We start from the raw sequence: 20037 nt of genomic DNA on the forward strand, positions 1-20037 counted from the left end.
AGGGGTCAGCTGAGGTGGCTCGGGCATCTGTTCCGGATGCCTCCTGGACGCCTTCCCGGGAAGGTGTTCCGGGCGCGTCCCACTAGGAGGAGACCCCGGGGAAGACCTAGGACACGCTGGAGAGACTATGTCTCCCGGCTGGCCTGGGAACGCCTCGGTGTCCCCCCGGAAGAGCTGGAGGAAGTGTCTAGGGAGAGGGAAGTCTGGGCATCTCTGCTTAGACTGCTGCCCCCGCGACCCGGCCCCGGATAAGCGGAAGAAGATGGATGGATGGATGGATGGATGGATGGAATGGGCACAAAGGATTGTGGGTGATTGAAGGTCGTGGAGGATACATCCCATGTATCCTTCAATTTCAGCTGAAGTCTTCCAAGGATCCTTCCGATTGAGATGGCCTTCAGCGACGTTTGGTGTGGCTAGGGTCCCAAATTAGACGCTCAGGCCCTAGCCCGGCCCATGTCCGAGAGCTTGACAGAATTACCAGCCTGAGTCCGACCCAAGCCTGTCTTTTTTTATGTAGCCTAATGGCAAAGTGATTATATTCCATTTCAATTTTTATTAAGTTTATTTAGAAAAACGTTTGGAGCATTTTTTTTGTTTGTTTGTTAAATAAGTTTTTTCGTTCTTAAAGTAACGACCAAGAGGCCAGCGGCAGACCGGCAGGCTGCATAGCTTATGTTTGATCAATTTAGCCTTCTCAAATCATCATGACTTACCTAAAATAAAATCTATAGATACACTAAAACAGTTCAAGCATATAACAATGTTTAAATGTTAAACCTAGTTAAATGCTCGCTGCATCCAGTAGTTTGTGTGGAGTGTGGAAGCTAAAGCGCAGGACATGGAGGCATCAGTGCAATCAATTGCATTTTTTTTTCAATGGAAACAACTTATGCCGTAATTTTTGCTCGTAAGAGTAATGCATCATTCGTAACTGTAAAGGATCTACGTTTATTTGTGTGCACTCACAATATCAACAAAACTTTTTTATTATAAAATAAAGCAATGATGCTGCTTTCTGCCGTCTGGTCTTGAACAGGAGCACTTCACAAAAAATAACCGAAAGTCAGCGAATACATGCCTCACAGACATGATAAATATATCTATAGAAAGTTTTAAATTACTACTTAACGAAAAAAATTAAATCGAAAACAAAACTCTTTCATTATAATCATAATCAGTGAAGATGCACTTCTCTCTAAAGGCGTGTCTAATGAGGAGATGGCAAATCAGGATTAACACAGACACTAGTTTATTAGTAAATCATTCAAATATCTCTTTACTATTTCCCCCCCACACATTCATGGTAATTACTTTTGCTGGGGCTTTGCAGCAGGCTTCAGCCTATTGCGTGTATTTGAAGTCAGAACTCTTCAGCTGCGCTGACGGCACTCGCTGCTGCTGCGGGACTCTAAACACCGTCGAGTCGCTCTTGACAGTCGCGGCAATTTTTTTTCATCACTAATTGATGGATGTCTAAAATATAAAAATAAGGAGAAGCCTAAAACAGGCCCGAGGCCCGGCCCCCGTCTGCACTATGACGAGAAAATTGTCCCGAAGCCCGGCCCTAGGGATGTAAAAAAGTTGGGCCGGGCTGAAATGCAGGGCTAGCGTTCCCCTCGGTAGAAATCACATGTCCCCCTCGCCCAGCACCCCCTTACGGCGCCCCTGTAAATATACGTATATATAACTTTTTTTTTTTTTTTGAGCCGGGTTTCCGGATCCTAAAAGTCAAGTATTCATGTCCACGCGCGTATCCCCAGATCCTAAACTAGTGCTAGGACCCAGGAGCGCATGTTGCCTAGCGGTCCGGGCACACACATTCCTGTCATACCACAGTGAATGGACATGATTGTTGCAAGTCAGTCAAATGTGTTAAACAGCAGACATCCAACAGCTAAGGAGAGTCCCAGGAAATTCACTTACAAAACTCTTCCCTTTGACAGATTGAGTAATCCGTGTCAGGATATCGCTGGGTAAATATGACATACATAAATTTGTCGTGTTTTGCGAAGTTTCCTCAAATGTAGCGGATAATGTGATCAATGTAACGTGATGCGTGACTCATGTTTACCAGCTCTCAGCTGGAGTTTAGAAATCTGCATGCGTCAAGCAGGGTTTCTTTACTGATACATTTATTTTTCAAATGCAATGGATTACTTAGTAAAATACAAGTTGAAAGCTTTTCATGTCTGACTGCATAAACTTTATGCATTAACTGAATATATACATGCTATGCTTTTAAATGTGTTGTAATGTTTCATGCTTCCTGTCTGCGATATGGGGTTTTAATAGCTGGCTACGTAATGCTTAAATTCATCTGGCGGTTCTATTTTTGGTTTCTCGGGTATGTTTCCCTCCCGTCATTTCGCTTGTGGTACATTGTTGATAATTATTCATATAACTGGGGCCCGTTCTTCTTACGTCGCTTATTACATCTGAGATGATTTGAAAGATTCCAGATCTTCTAATCATGATAACTGATCTCTGGCAAATTTGGTTCTTCAAATGAATTTGCGTATTTGATTAAAATATCTGGATTATAAATTGTCTAGATTACTGCGCGTTCTCGTGTTCCCTGAAAAGGGCAGATGTATCGATACTAGAAACCACGATCAGCATTGCAGGTATTGGCTGGCAGCAAGACAGCAACGTAATGACATCATATTATTAAAAAAAAGACACCTGACGAAAAAAATAGGACGAATTTCTGGACCTTTATAAGGAAACATCCAAGCGAGCAAAACTAGGCTACATAAATGTTATAATAGATAAATGATGTGCACTGTTTTTAATTTATTTGTATTTATTTTTACATGATTCACAATTATTTATATTCACGAATTCTAGTATTTGTACAGGCTTTACATTTTTATTTCAATGTTGTAATTAGCAATTCATTTAATTTTATTTTTGAAGCAGATTTGTTATGTGACATTAATTAGTTTTAGGGTCAAGATCAAGTTTTCTGCATCTCCTGCCCTCCATCATGCCACTCCCATAATAGCTGTCACCACTCAAATTAATGCACGGCTCAAATTAACTGTATAGCATGCGTGTAAGACTCCAATACAATTATAAAGTAATTATTTCATCACTAATAAATATTTCAATGAGTAAAACTGGCTATGTCTATAGTATTATAGACTATACAGCATTATTAATATTATTTTAAATTATTGTCCCTGGACCAGTAGGGTACTCTTGTAATAAAGTAGCGGTGGCTGGGACAGATTTTAAGTATCAATTCTGCTTAAAAAGATGCAAACTAATCCTGTTTACATGAAATATGCCTGCGCCCAATCAGGTTTAAGATTACTGACCTGTTGATATGACAGCAAATCCAGGATAAGCTTTGAAGAACATGGATATTTTTTTATTGATGTAAGCGAATGTATTCAAGATAATTCAGCTAAATTTAATACTATAATAATAAAAAAAGTTAATAAAGTTAATACTGTAATTATATATTATATTATAATTATAATTATACCAGTTAATTTGTTAAAATATTAAAACAAAATATTCTATACACTGTTTTTCAAAAATCTAAAGATTTAAAGTGGTCTAAAGCATACATTACATTCTAGAATCTGGTTGTGTTTAAGGAAGCCAACAACAGTCCAAGGCTCGTTTACATGAAGAACAATAAAAGTAACTAACCATAACGGCTGGTTATTATAAACGCACTGGAGTTGTCTGCCGCTTTAAATGCTAAAGGGATAGTTCACAAATTTGCTGTGAATTTACTCAACCTTAGGACATTCAAGGTGAATCATGACATCATTATTCAATAATAATAATAATAGTAATAGTAATAATAATAAGTAAAAACAAATAACAATAAAACTTTATAACACTTCCCAAACAGTTCCAACTACTTACAAATATAACTGGATTATTTTCAAAAACAAAAGATAAAAAAATGACCTTTTAATATTTTAATAATTTGTTTTGATATAATCATCATCTCTAAAAATCAAGATTAATCTATTTTAAAAGTGCATTTTTAATGTACAGCAGCATGTTTGCATCTGATTAAAAACAAAACTGGAGGCGTTCTAGAGCATCGTTCCTGTCCTCTGGATTCCAGCCTTCAATAATTTGGCACTGGTCTTGTTCCTCCATGCATGCTCAGTATTTTGGGGAACTGAACATAAACGAGCATATTTGAATGTTCCACGCACCACTTGCCAGCTGTCTGTGAACTAATTAAAAACAAAAATTATAACATTGCATGTTCAAAAACATAAAACATCAAAGAAGCTACTCCTCTAGCAATACCTACCTCTTGTGGAGATGGAAATTGTGCTTTCTCCAACATAAGATTCAGTATGTCTATATTACCATCATCTGCCTAACAAAATGTATATTACATTTAACTGTATGTTAATTTTATCACTGACATCAAAGAACAAATCAAAGAACATTCTTTGGACAGGTCTACCAGTATAATAAACTGATGCATGCAAAATGCTCCACATGGAGTGTGGTGCACTACAAAATTCAGATGGGTGTTTTAAATTTGTAATTGTTTGAAAATGTTTTGAAATTTGTGTTAAAAAACATGCAGGACTATAGCCCAGTTGTCAGGGCTAGTCATGTCCCTGTCTAGAAGTATGATAATTTTATTTTAAATGTATTATCTTTTAAAAGTCAGAAGTAAATCTTGATCATATTCTTGATGTTTTTATAGCTCTATTGCAGGGGTGGCAAACTCCAGTCCTGGAGATCTGCAGCCCTGCAGAGTTCAACCCTAATAAAAACTCACCTGCCTGTAGCTTCCTAGTAACCCTTCAGACCTTGATTAGCTTGTTCAGGTGTGTTTGCTTAGGGTTGAAGCAAAACACTGCAGGGCTGCGGCTCTCCAGGACCGATGTTAGCCATCCCTGCTCTATTGGAATAATTATTTACCTCTTTTCTTTTACAGATAACCTCCAATTCCTCTGAACATATCCGTGCTACATTTTGCCTACCCGTGCAGCAGCAGACATGCATGGTTCTGAGGAGAGTGCATCTGGAACCGTGCTTCACAGGCTTATGCAAGAACATCTCAGATACGGAACAAGTGGAATCAGAGGAGGGGTAGAAAACAACAGCTCTCAGATGCCAAGCAACCCCACATATACAGAAAACCTACTCCTTCAAAAGGAGGGTCAAGTAGCCTATTCATATCAGCTTATGCCCCTGCAGTCTCAGTCTCGACAGGAACCTCAAGGTCAGGAGCATCAAGTGGACAGCAGCTCCATGGAAAAAACTGGTGGTGTGAGTGAGGGTGCAGGTAGAGCATTCCAAGCAGCCCAGACTTCACCTGGGTTTGATACCCTGGAGCTTCCATCATATGAGGAGGCTAAAATCCAGTCTCAGCTTTACAGAGGGCAGCAAAGTCCAACAGACCCTCAGCCCCAAATCCCTGGCCACAACCACCAGAGTATTCAAAATCCAGATGACCTGTCAAACAATTTTCAACAAAATCAGGACCAGGACTTTCACAAAGAGGGCAATAAAAACATTGTCCAACAAAGTCAGCCACAACACAACTCGTTTCAGCAGATGCAACAGTTGTCAACAATGTCTGACAGTCCTGCAAGCTCACATTCCTGTCTGCCATCACTTTCTAATGCACACTCACTTTCTTCCCCTCCTTCTCTTTCATCTTCTCGCACCTCTCTCTCAGCGGTTCCCATGAAGGCCCTTTTGGAGGGTCAATCATGGGTCCAGCAAGGGGGCACTGGTGGTACTTTTCTTTGTGATGAAGGCCTGGCAGAGTTGAAACAGGGTCATGTTCGCTCTCTAAGTGAAAGGATCATGCAACTCAGTGTGGAGTGCAGTGGAGCTAAGCAAAGTGTAGGACCATCCAATTCACCTTGCACAGGAGACACTACTCTTTGTGGGGCTGATAATTCAGCAGATTCTCTCTCACTAACTAATAAGACGTCCATGAGTACCCTACAACTTCCACCACCACTCTTAAACTCTCCACAATGGACTTTGGATCAAAGAGGTCCTCCCCCAGAATATCCCTTTAAGTTCAAGGTACAGACTATGCTTTCGCCTACATTACACCCCAACTCAGATTCTCTGGAACATGGCCACTTCAACAGTGACACCTTGACAGCAGCCATGTTGGAGACAGTGCCATTTAGAAATATAGCAAGGTAACAGAAATTTGAAGGTGAATTGTGTAAATTCTGCACTACTAGCAGCACCAATTGGAACTGCAAAAATTATGGTTTCCAAATTCCCCTAAACAGCTTATTAAGGGTACAGGGTTATTACATATCATTGGCTGAGCCAAACACTGATATGTTGGACCGTTAAAAACAATGTTTTTAAGTTGGCTCAATGTTTATTCTGTAAGCTAGTGACTTGTTTATAGTTGTCTCTGCATTAAATTAACTCCTGTCTATTGAACTTGTATATGATAAATTATTTTAAATTCGAAAAGTGTACACATTTCACCCATACACATTTAATGAACAGGTGTTAACACATTCTCTTTCTCACATTTCACTTGCTGTCTTTCTGTATTTTAGACAATGTCCTTTATCTACATCACAGCACCAAACACAGACCAGTCCCATGACTTCTGAGACTTGTATCCTGCCCTCACAGGCTTCTCAGCAACAATATCAGGCTATATCCCTATCTCAGTCCCTAGCATTTCCTTCAGCTCAGAGTGGATCTCTGACCCAGGGGCTGTTTTCTTGTGTGGCCCCTTTTCGACAGCCTTTCCCAGGGGAAACATTTGCCATGGTAAGCCATGGCAAGCAGATGCTGGAGACCCTAAAAGAAGAGAACCAAAGCCTTAGACAAGAACTTCACAAGCAAACTGAGAAGGCCAGCAAACTACAGCGGGTACTTGTCCGTTTGTCTGTCCACCTGTCTGCCTATAATATTAGAAGCAAAGAAGAAACAAAATTTGGGGTTCTGATAATCAAAACTGCTCATTATTACAGGCTATTTACTCGAAAGTGCTTTTATAATACAAGCTAATATTGAATTATCCAAAGTAATATTGAAAATTACAATGTAATTACTACACATATGACAGGAAGTAGTGGATAATGAGGGAAAAAACTATAATGGGAACGTGGCGCTCTGGTGATGAAATAATGTTGAGATACTGCCCAGTATGTAATACAGCACGCTGACAGGAGGACATTTGCATGCTTGTTTATTCTGTATTTCCAGTTGGAGGCAGAGACTGTGCGCCTATCAGAGGCATATGAGAGTTTAGTGAAGAGCTTATCCAAACGGGATGCTCTGGAAAAAAACATGAGGAATAAGCTAGAGGCGGAGATCAGGCGTCTTCATGATTTTAACAGAGACTTGAGAGGTGAGATTGTTTAAAATACCCATACTTTGATTGGAACCTGTGGTTTATACAAATTTGACCAAATTTTATTGCTGAACTTTGTGAGTGGGAAGTTATAGTATTGTATTTGTTTGTTGATTTAGCTTACTTTTGCTGTTCTTGGGTCCTGTGGAATATCTTTTTTTCATGTGTTTTTCAGACCGTTTGGAAACAGCCAATCAACAGCTAGCCAGTCTGGAGCTAAAGGGACAAGATGACGGACACTTGTATCTTTCACAGAGTGGGATTTTACTTCTTATTGCATATCGTCACACAAATATGTTCACTTTTTGCTGAGTCTGTTCACTGTTAAAATATGTGTCTAGCTACTCAACCCAAACCATTTCCTGCTTCCCTTCCTTCCTGTTATGTACATCTTCCTCTCTTCCACTCAGATCTCTATCTCTCTCTGTCTCTCTGGGTATAATTAAAATTCCATTATTTAGCAAGTACATAAAAAAAAAAAACAGTTTTCAAAACTGTTTCACGTTTTATATTTGACAAATTTCAGGTTAACATTATTTATCTTTACCGATGTCCTGCTCATGCCTAATAGGACTTTCTTTTTTCTGCCAGTCTTGATGTAGAATGACACATGTGCTCACAGGCAAGCACAGTTGCACCATAAACCATCGGATTTCCACAGTAGAGCAATGCTAAGTACAAATCTGGCCTGTCACACAAAGCTAGTTGAAGACAGAATATAAAGTTGACATAACCAAATAATTCCAACCTAATTTGGATCAGGTTTGGTGGGATCACAATGTTTGCAAAAAACATTCTCTGTCTTCGTGGGTTTTAATGCAGAGTTTCTGTCTAACTTTGAAATGTGTGCACCTGAAAAGTCTGACATCTGCAGCAAATCAAATTCTCTTCTAAAGATTAAGAAATTGTATTTTTATTTTGTAATTTTTTTTCCTCAGGGAGAGAAAGCCTGAAAGAGCTGGTAAAATTAGAGATAGATGCAGCCAATCTCCGATCAGCCAATGAGGATCAGCGACGACACATTGAGATCTTAGAGCAGGCTTTAAATAATGCTCAGAGTAAAGTCCTTAAACTAGAGGAAGAGGTGAGTCTTAAGGATTACCCTAATGGATTGTTGGTACTCTTTAAGTAAATGTTAATTTCACCATTGCTTTCATCACCATTCCGCTTTTCACAAACTGAATGAAACTAGCGTTGCAATTAATATTATTATAAATGCATATCTAGCAAATATATGGGTTTGGTAACTTACGGATATAAAATTGCAGTATGACCTGTGTGTCATTTGCAGGTTTAAAGTCCCACTACAGTCACTTATTTTATCCCTTAAAACTCATCTTTCTATTTTAGAGAATATTTATTGAGAAATTAATCCACAGTACAAAAATAAAACAAAGCAAATCTTATAAAATGAGACATTGAACAGTGTATAAATCATTCATTTAAAAAAAAAAAAAAATGACACTGTCCAACAATGCCACCAGTGGTTAAAGTTTAGAAGGAAGTAGCATTTCTCTTGTCTACCATGAGCCCAGTAAGTTTTAATAAAATGAAGAGGTTTTCTCTTGACATGTAAACATCAATGCGATTAAGTCCTTACTCTGATTATTGGAAATTATCACATTATTCGTGCGCATATGTGAGGTTATTTAAATAATTGCTCACAAGTGTGTTGTGTTTTTTATGTGTGAATAATGTGAGATTAAAGCAGTGGTACGTTATCATTCTTCTATGAATTAATAGAAAATGCTAAAAGAAAAAAACTCATTAGATTTCTGACTCAATTAGACATCAAGAATCAGCGTATGAAACTCAACAATGGTGACAGTCAACAAAAGAAAATTGCGTATCAACTCATTCATGTCTCCCAGCATGCATTGCAGTTGATCTGTTTATCTGAATTAGTTTGATTGTCACCATTGTTGGGGTTTGTATGATGAATGTTGGTGTCTCAATCTTTCTGTATATCTTTCCACAGTATCTTTGCATTTATGAAACAGAACATTTACATCAGTAATGAAAAATCAACTTTAAAATTTTTTAGTATTGTTTCTCAACTTTATTGCAGCTTGACACCCATCACAAAAAGTAATCTATTTTTTTATTAATGCATAAGTGTTTATATTGCAACACTATTGTAAGCATTGAAAGATAATTAACTTAATGAAAATTCAATAGCCCAACTTAGGCAAACACTGATAAAAATATTGATAGTTTGTTGAAATGTCAACTTTTTTTCAACAGTAATCAACTATTTTTTAAAACATTGATTCTATGGTTTCCACCTGCTCTCTTGCTATCTGTGTCTCACCTTTGTGTGTCTTATGAAAAGTGCTATACAAATAAAATGACATTCTGGACATGGTCTGATATGGTGTGCTATCCCTGGACAGAGTTTGTGTTTTATTATACTGAATGGGCCCATAGCAATAGATCAGTTAAACTTTTAATCTCCTATCTTTACAATCTAGCCACATACTGATTGTAAGGCCACACACACAAGGATTATTAAATAATTATTCATTTAATTAATTAAATAGTTATTAATTTATGTGGATGATTTGGATAAAGGAGTGATCTGATATAAAACACCCACTAAACAGTGTCAGTCATCTCAATTAAATCTCTCTTCTGTCTGTCTGTGTGCTGTAGTTGAGTAAAAAGCAGAAGTACGTGGAGCGGGTGGAGCGGTTGCAGCAGGCACTAGCACAACTCCAGGTGGCATGTGAGAAACGTGAGCAGCTGGAACGACGTCTACGTACTCGCCTGGAGAGAGAACTGGAATCATTGCGAGCGCAACAGGTCAGTGCTTGAAACCTCTTCATTAGACTACCAACACTTGTACATTTTTAGGGTTTATACAAATGGAAACATTTTTGGTTTGTTTTCATTTCTTTTTGTTTTATAGTTCTTGCCACAATCTATTTTTAATCAGATTTATAGAAAATTGTGCCTTAAATTCCCAAAGCCCCCGGTGAGCAATCAAAAGTGACTGTGGCCAGAGGAGAACTAAACTGAATCAAAACTGAAATAAACTGAGATGAATAATTACACTGTTGATTTCTGTGGAGCTGCCTCTGATGTTGTTTCATAACTGATGAACTTGGCAACATCTATACTTTTATTAAACAGAACTGAATCAACATAGAACTGAGTTTTGTAGAGCTGGTGTACAGCTGAAATTAAAGATTTTTCATAATGAATGAATTTTGCAACATTAATATTTTCCTGTTTATTACTGTGAAGCTCCTTTGGAACAATCTGTATTGCCGTTTGCAACACTAACCAAGGAAACACTATTACTGCTGTTCCATAAGCATCACCTACTAGGGATGGGCGATACCACAATTTTTGAATGCGATACGATACCGATACTTTTTGTAAATTTTTTTACGATACCGATACCACTTATTATTTTAAATGTTAATGTGATTTTTCAAAATAATATTAATAAAAAAAAAGATCATTACATGTAAAGACAAAATTACATACACATACTGGCCATTAATAACAAATTTATTAGAAAAGCAAATTTGACAAATAAGTCAAAATGTTTAAACAACCTTCTTACAAAAATATTGATTAAACAGAAATCTTAATAAAATAAACAATACCAACAACATAAACTAGATGTTGCATATTTTCACTTATTTCTTATTTGTGAGTCTTATTTGTTTTTTTTCTTTCAATATTCTGTTCACTAACTACATATTTTACAAAAAAAAATCACAAAATTAATCTTAATAAAATAAACTAAAATACCAACAACATAAAATGTGCTTTCACATTTCTTAATTTTAAAGAAATTTTTTCTTCATCTTCAACTTTCTACATTTTTGTAGTATTTAGCAATGCTCAGGACAACACTGTAAGATTACAGCAATTGTTGATAAAGATTTACTAATCTTTGAACTGTAGATTAGCGTTTAAGAAAAGCAACATGTTAACATTTTTTGGTTTCAGCCGATTTCGCCTCTGACTAATTTACAGTCTATGGTATATACACACTGCACACACACATACTGTATATACACACTGCACACACACTCTGTATATACACACTGCACACACAGACACACACTCTGTCTGTATATACACACTGCACACACACACTCTGTCTGTATACACACTGCACACACACACACTCTGTATATACACACTGCACACACACACACTCTGTATATACACACTGCACACACACACACTCTGTATGCACACTGCACACACACACGCATTTATATTTATTCTTATTCACCTAATGGTAACGAGAGAGAGAGAGAGAGAGAGAGAGAGAGTGTGTGTGTGTGTATGTACAGTTAATAGGTTAACTAATTACTCTGCTCTTTGTACCTGGATAGGGTTTGCCTCCTTTAAAACTCTCCTGTAACGTCTTCTGTCGGACAGAGGGAGACTGAGCAGAGGAACACTGGGCAGCTTCTTTATAAGTTTCAGGGTGTGTTGTCTGTAAGTGTTTAAAAAGGTTGCTTGTATTGTTGCTGTGTACGACATTCTTATCACAAATATTGCATTGTGCAATATTTTTTTCTGCTGATGAGAAGTAGCACCACACCACGCTACGTTTCCTCTCTGCCATCGTGCCATTCTGTAATGCGGAAGTATGCGACTTGCGTGTGTTGAGTACGTAAGTTAGCTGAAAGACACATGATCGCTCACATTCTGCCGCATTTGATTGGTGTAACGTCTTATAAACAAAGCGTCACCGATTATCCTGTACACAGCGCTAAAACATTTAGTTATGCAGAAATTATTAAAATACATTTAAAATATCGATACTTTTTAAAAAATATCGATACCAAATTAAAAGCTTCTGAGTATCGATATATCGATACTCAGCATCGATGTGCACATCCCTATCACCTACTGTTAAGCCCAGCTCAAACTGTGTGATTTTGGCCACGATTTGGTCATCTAAGACAAATGTTGAAAATCCGAAAAGATTCCTATAATCCTAGGCTAAAATCTGTAGTCTTTGATCACTGGTTTGACATGCTCACCGACAGCCGATTAATGGCCGGGTGCGATCAAATTTTACCTCCGACGAAATTCTGGCAGTGTCAGAAGATTTGGCACACAGTCCTGCAGTGTGACTTCTCCTACGATGAATGTCAAACTGTCTCTGTTTTTCAAGACAAGGCATGATCAGAATTAATGCTAGATTTCTTCTAAACGCCATAAACTCCGACACTCCCGTCCTCCTCTCACGGAATTCATGAATGGTGCCTTTACTATGATACACACCAGCTGCGCCGCAGCTTTAATGTGGGTGTATAGGGCTGCTTAAACTATTCTTAAATATGCCGGTATTGCTGCCATTCATATAGTTTAAATGATAGCCACCCTTACAGCCCCACATGCAACTCGCAGTGAACGTGTTGATAATGTAAAACTCTGAACAGTTCATACAGTCAAACTCTATACAGTCTGACATTAATGACAGCTGAGATCCCAGAGTGTGACATGATCATCATGTTTGTACAGTCTGACAAGCAACAGTCATAAAGGATTATAAAAAATTGCACAGTGTGAGCCCGGCTTCAGACAGTGAGTTTGTAATTTCATTCAGCTCATCTGTGGTTTTTGTTTTGTGCAGATATGTTTTGTGTAGCATATTTGCACAAAGATAAAGTCTGAGGATTCTGATTTTGCTTCAGATGTTGAAATTATCTCATTATTATCAATCTAATTTAAATAAACTGCTCATGCCACGTGTGTAGCATCTTTGTTTATATCAGGATTAAAATGCAGTGGTTGCCTCTATTTTCAAATATACAGCACGGAAAAAAATATTTTATCACCTGCTGATTTTGTACGTTTGGCCACTTACAAAGAAATTGTCAGTCTAAAAAATCCAGAAAAAACGCATTTCAAAAAAGTTATAAATTGATTTGTATTTTAATGAGTCAAATAAGTATTTGACCATTTCGCAAAATATGACTTAGTACTTGGTGGCAAAACCCTTGTTGGCAATCGCAGAGGTCAGACGTTTCTTGTAGTTGGGCACCAGGTTTGCACACATCTCAGGAGGGATTTTGTCCCACTCCTCTTTGCAGATCCTCTCCAAGTCATTAAGGTTTTGAGGCTGACATTTGGCAAATCGAAACTTCAGCTCCCTCCACAGATTTTCTATGGGATTAAGCTCTGGAGACTGGCTAGGCCACTCCAGGACATTAATGTGCCACTCCTGAGCCACTCCTTTGTTGCCTTGGCCGTGTGTTTTGGGTCATTGTCATGCTGAAATACCCATCCACGACCCATTTTCAATGCCCTGTCTGGCTTCAGTGCCCTGGCCCTGTCCATCGTCCCTTTGATGCAGTGCAGTTGTCTTGTCCCCTTAGCAGAAAAACACCTCCAAAGCATAATGTTTCCACCTCCATGTTTGACGGTGGGGATGGTGATCTTGGGGTCATAGGCAGCATTCCTCCTCCTCCAAACACGGTGAGTTGAGTTGATGCCAAAGAGCTCGATTTTTGTCTCATCTGACCACAACACTTTCACCCATTTCTCCTCTGAATCATTGGCAAACTTCAGACGGGACTGTACATGTGCTTTCTTGAGCAGGGGTACCTTGCGTGCGCTGCAGGATTTCAGTCCTTCACGGCGTAGTGTGATACCAATTGTTTTCTTGGTGACTATGGTCCCAGCTGCCTTGAGATCATTGACAAGATCCTCCCGTGTAGTTCTGGACTGATTCCTCACCGTTCTCATGATCATTGAAACTCCACCAGGTGAGAAATAATCGCACCAACTGTTGTCACCTTCTCACCAAGCTGCTTGGCGATTTTCTTGTAGCCCATTCCAGCCTTGTGTAGGTCTACAATCTTGTCCCTGACATCCTTGGACAGCTCTTTGGTCTTGGCCATGGTGGAGAGATGGAATCTGATTGTTTGATTGCTTCTGTGGACAGGTTGTCTTTTATACAGGTAACAAGCTGAGATGAGGAGCACTCCTTTTAAGAGAGTGCTCCTAATCTCCGCTCCTTACCTGTATAAAAGACACCTGGGAGCCATAAATCTTGCTGATTGATAGGGGATCAAATACTTATTTGACTCTTTAAAATGCAAATCAATTTATAACTTTTTTGAAATGCGTTTTTCTGGATTTTTTTGTTGTTGTTATTGGGTCTCTCACAGTTCAAATAAACCTACCATTAAAATTATAGACTGATAATTTCTTTGTCAGTAGGAAAACGTACAAAATCAGCAGGGGATCAAATAATATCCCCCCCCATTGTAGCTACTGATTTTTTTGTTTTGTTTATTAAATAAGCTTACTACTGTTGTTGTAGTAGTAGCAGCAACTGCCTAAGTATTGGTGTTAAGCTGTTAAACTCAGGTGCATCAAAGCCACCCATAGGGAATTGGTGAAAATCAGCACTTAGCCTAACACAACTCACTGAAAAATAGAAACTTTCATCAAGCGGCATTTCCCGCCACACAACGATCGAAAAAGGTAATGCTGTATAATGCTGTAGTTGAGCCAAACCAGAAAACAATTCAATGGAATAACACATCATCAATTGCAACCCGCTACCCAGGAATCTTTCGTAATTGAGTGGGCAAGGCGGTGGTAGCACTGGCTAAATATATCCAGCTGCAGCCCCACAACGCCACACGTTTCGGGACACACGAGCCAGACTGCCTGTCTCAGGCCGGAAATGAGGTGAACCATATACGGTTTAGGGTGGATCTGGTAAGCAGCTCCTTCATTAGAGAATGGGAAAGAATAACACAATTTTAATATTTCATAGAAAGGAAATTTTTGCAACAACACAAACACTGACTAATCCCTCGCTGATGCTGGGTGTAGCTTGTTCTCCATGTAGTTCTCCTTGGTCACAGCTTGTTGGTAGTGTCTTTTGAAGGTTTTCTGTCCTGTAACATATTTGAACGAACGAACAAACGAATGAAGGAATGAACGAACGAACGTATTCTACTAACCCTAAACCTAACCTAAAAGTCTACTCTGAGAGTTAGTAGACATGTAGTTACCAATTAATGAGAATTAGTTTATATGTAATTGCAAAGTTACAACCCCAATTCCAGAGAAGTTGGCACATTTTGTAAAATGCAATAAAATAAACAATCTGTGATTTTGTTAATTCTCTTTAACTTTTATTTAATAGACAAAAGTAAATGTATTTTGTAAATATGAACAATTTTTTTTTTTTGACGGCTGCAACACATTAAAAAAATGTTGGGACAGAGGCAAAATAAAAGTGAAAAGGTTATAGAATTGTCACAGAACGGCTAGGCTCCACCTCCACCCAAACACTACGATCACTATCACCTGTGGTCTGATCACCTGTCATGCATCCAATCACCTCATCATCAGCTAGTACATAAGTACACTCCTTAGTCACCATCATAGTCCGGTCTCGTACCTACGAAGAGGACTCTCTGGCTTAATTCAGCATTCTATATGACTTACCTGTGTGACTTACCTCCTTAGTGTTCTGTGTTTCCACGCTCTCTCCAGTCCCCGTGCTCCTGAGGTGTGTGCTCTGTCTCTGTCTCTCCTGTTCTCCGGGTCATCTGTAAGGAAAGGGGAACCATCTGTAAGGAAAGGAATTCAAGTTACACTCTACACCGATCTCCAAGGAAGAAGTCTAAAGCCTGGGATACTCACCAGTGCATCCGTCACGACTCCTCTGTGCTAAATAAAGATCATTGTTTCTACTTACCATCTGTGTCACGCCACTTCTGTTACAGAAGACCGGACCTATACCGAACATGAGGCTGGAGTGGGCTTCCATTAATGTGTGTCCCAGGAAGGAGGACGAACTCTCGTAAGGATGTATTGTTCATCTTCCAGAATGGACGGTGTGTGGAGGAGTACGTGGAGGAATTTATAGCGACCAGTCACCAAGCCTACTGCAGCGATCTCAGATGTTGATGCCGTTAGGTAACCCCAGCTGGTGTTTGGCTCAATATCTGAACTTCGCCCTATGGATTGCCGGATCCTCATACCTAGTAGGGGAAAGGGAAATTCGCGGGGAAATTCACGCCGCTGTCCGCAGCTCTCCCAAGCCCGCCACTGTCCGCGGCCAATGCATGACAGCCGTCCGTGGCCAACGCAAGCCAGCCGCCGTTTGCGGCCCACGCAAGTCAGCTGCCCGTGGCCAACCCAAGCCCGCCGGCAGAGAGTATGGCAAGCCCGCCGGTTCCTGTCCTGGAGCTCTTGGGCATGGCGATAACTCCTGAATTCTCAATTCCGGTCCTCTCCCCAGTGCTTGCTCCTAGACAGTACCCTCCGGTGCCCGCTCCTCGACAGCGCCTTCCTGTGCCCGCTCCTCGACAGCGCCCTCCTGTACCCGCTTCTCCATGGCCAGTCCCTCCGGTGCCTGCTTCTCCAGGGCCAGTTCCTCAAGAGTCTGCGCTTCCCGAGCGCCCCCAAGTGTCCGCTTTTCCTGAGTGCCCACCAGATTCCTTCCAGAGGATGAAGGTTCCCAATTTCACCAAAAATATTTTTTTTTGGGGGGGGGGGAGGGGTCTATATACCCGTGGTCCTGGTAGCCATAGTGGCCATGCTCAGGACGTTGGTCAGGGCCACTATGGCTCATCCGCCATGTCCGTCCAAGCTCCCTGCTCCGCCATGGCCGTCCAAGCTCCCTGCTCTGCCATGGCCGCCGGAATCCCCAGACCCGCCATGGCACCCTAAGTCTCCTGTTCCGCCATGGCTCCCCAAGCCTCCTGTCCCGCCATGGCCGCCGGAGTCTCCTGACCCACCATAGCTCCCCGAGTCTCCTGACCCACCATGGTTCCCCGAGTTTCCTGTTCCACCCTAGAGGCCTCCCCAGTGTCCCTGTCCTGCACCGGCATCCAGGGCGCCCACCCCACCCTGTCACAGAACGGCCAAGCTCCACCTCCACCCAAACACTACGATCACTATCGCCTGTGCTCTGATCACCTGTCACACTTCCAATCACCTCATCATCAGCTAGTACATAAGCACACTCCTCAGTCACCATCATTGTCCGGTCTTGTACCTACGAAGAGGACTCTCTGACTTAGTTCAGCATTCTATATGACTTACCTGTGTGACTTACCTCCTGTGTTCCTCCTTAGTGTTCTGTGTTTCCACGCTCTCTTCAGTCTCCGTGCTCCTGAGGTGTGTGCTCCGTCTCTGTGTCTCCTGTTCTCTGGGTCATCTGTAAGGAAAGGAATTCAAGTTACACTCTACACCGATCTCCAAGGAAGAAGTCTAAAGCCTGGGATACTCACCAGTGCATCACCCCACTATCCGTTACGACTCATCTGTGCTAAATAAAGATCATTGTTTCTACTTACCATCTGTGTCACGTCACTTCTGTTACAAGAATATCCACATTAAACTGTTTTGAACAAGTTCACAGTAAGCAGGTGAATTGGTAATAGGTCAAAGTATCATGTTTGGGTATAAAAGGAGCATCTCAGTCTTTGCAAGCAAAGCTGGATCATGGCTCATCACTTTTCACAAGTGAAGTGTCAACCAAATAAAAAAAAAAAACATTTTGCAATGCAAAATTGCAAAGAATTTAGGTATTTCACCTAGTACCATACATAATATTGTGAAACGATTCAGGAAATCCAGAGAAAACACAGTACATGTAGGGCAAGGCAGAGCCCTCAGATGGCATTGCATAAGAAACTGTTATGCTGCTGTGTGAAATATAGCCACATGGGCTGAGGAGTACTTCAGAAAACCACTGTCATTTACCACAGTCTGCTGCTGCATCAAGAAATGAAACTTGAATATCTGTTACTCTAGGAGAAAGCTATATATCAATTATATGCAGCCATGCTGCCGGGTTCTCTGGGCCAGAGCTCATCTCAGATAGTAAAAAAGACAGTGAAAATGTGTGCTGTACTCAGATGAGTCCACATTTCAACTTGTTTCCGGAAAAAATGGATTTCGAGTTCTCAGTCCCAAAGACCAAAGGGACCATCCTGACTTTTATTAGCGACAGAAGCAATAGCAAATGTCTGTCATGGTATGGGGGTGCAGCAGAGCAAACGGCATGGATGACTGGAATATGTGCGAAGGTACCATTGACATGGTGGCATATACTGGGATTGTACAGAGACATATAATGCCATCAAGATAATGTATTTCAGGGGAAGTCCATGGTTATTATATCAAGACAATGCCATATCTCATTCTGCATGTGCTACAACAGCGTGGTTTCGTACATAGAGTGAATATGAAAATGTGTGGCTCATCATAAAAAGGAGAATCAGACAACAACAATCACTGCTGAACATCTGAAGTCTTGCATCAAGCGAGATTGGACAAAAATTTTGCTAGCAGAACTTTAACAGTTAGTATCCTCAATTCCTAAACAATTAAACATTGTAATTAAAAGGGCCATTGATGTGACACAGTGTTAAACATGCCTCTGTCCCAAATTGTTTGAAGTGTGTTGCAGCCATAAAAATCAAAATTTGTTAATATTTACAAAATACATTTACGTTGATCAGTGAAAACTTTGGAAATCTTTTCTTTGTACTTTTGTCAATTAAATAAAAGTTAAAGAAGTCACAGATTCTTGATTTTATTGCATTTTACAAAATGTCCCACCTCCTTTGGAATTGGGGTTGTACTTCTAGTTAGTAGAATGTCTAAAGTGGACTATCAAAATAAAGTGTAACCAAATACTTATATAATAACGACAGATTTTATTAAGAGATAAAATTCATATGAATCAGTTATGAAGTAATGAAGTGCTCTAGAGAAACATAAACTTACAAACAATATATTTAATACAATTAGAACAAAGCTTTAAATATATTAAAAAAATAATCATTTCAAAACATAAAGAGGCTTCATTGCAAAGCCCAGACTAAAACAATACCCAGAATATAATCAAACTGTCCAAATAAAAAAACAAAAAATGATAAAGGATGATATGCACATAACTGATATTTAGAACATAAATGCTTAACTTAATACATAAATTAATTGTTCACCACATAATGACAAAAACATTACAGACAACTCACCATGCTCTTCACCATGTTATCATGTTTCAATAACTCTGCCTCTCACTTCCGGCCTGAGACGGGTGGCCTGCCTCGTGTGTCCTGAAATGTGTGGTGCAGCTGAGCTGCAGATGAATCCTATTGGCGCTGATGCCGCCCTTCTATGATAAAACAGCCTAGAAGACCTAGTTAAAACACCGCGACTGAGCGAAGGGGTGGGTCTATCCCACGGCTGCACATTCTGAGGTGACGCTTAAAGGGTTAGTTCACCCAAAAATGAAAATTCTGTCATTAAATTAACCTCATGCTGAATAAATTTTTATTATTGTTTTATTTGCGCACAAAACGTATTCTCATAGCTTCGTAAAATTACAGTTGAACCCCTGATGTCACATGGACTATTTTACTGATGTCCCTGCTATGTTTCTGTGCGTTGATCGTGGTAATATCCTTGCTTTCTATGGAGAGTCAGAGAGCTCTCAGATTCCATCAAAAATATCTTAAATTGTGTTCCGAAGATGAATAAAAGTCTTACGGGTTTGGAACGACATGAGGGTGAGTAATTAATAAACGGGGAAATGCTGGGGATATGAATATGACAGTGACAATCCATTGTAGCGTCTGTAAACTTGAGGATGGAGGGCATACAGTATCTGTCTGAATACTCTTGCATAAAAGCATACCACAGCCACAGCCATATCACCCTGCAGCCCAAGA

The 20037-nt window shown here is 39.9% G+C and overlaps 1 protein-coding gene across 1 annotated transcript in view; it reads left to right on the forward strand.

The window, feature by feature from the left end:
* Positions 1 to 1815: 1815 nt before the first annotated feature.
* The window catches only part of LOC306854209 (angiomotin-like protein 1), a 128421-nt gene continuing 110199 nt past the window's right edge, over positions 1816 to 20037 (forward strand). Inside the window, exons 1-7 of the mRNA XM_079392041.1 lie at positions 1816 to 1976; positions 4931 to 6158; positions 6537 to 6858; positions 7195 to 7339; positions 7518 to 7598; positions 8281 to 8426; positions 9995 to 10144. Coding sequence (XP_079248167.1) covers positions 4993 to 6158; positions 6537 to 6858; positions 7195 to 7339; positions 7518 to 7598; positions 8281 to 8426; positions 9995 to 10144 — 2010 coding nt within the window. The 5' untranslated portion in view covers positions 1816 to 1976; positions 4931 to 4992. The remainder of the gene's footprint in view (positions 1977 to 4930; positions 6159 to 6536; positions 6859 to 7194; positions 7340 to 7517; positions 7599 to 8280; positions 8427 to 9994; positions 10145 to 20037) is intronic.

This window comes from Barbus barbus (assembly GCF_936440315.1).
Source record: "Barbus barbus genome assembly, chromosome: 34".
Classification (NCBI taxonomy): Eukaryota; Metazoa; Chordata; class Actinopteri; order Cypriniformes; family Cyprinidae; genus Barbus; species Barbus barbus.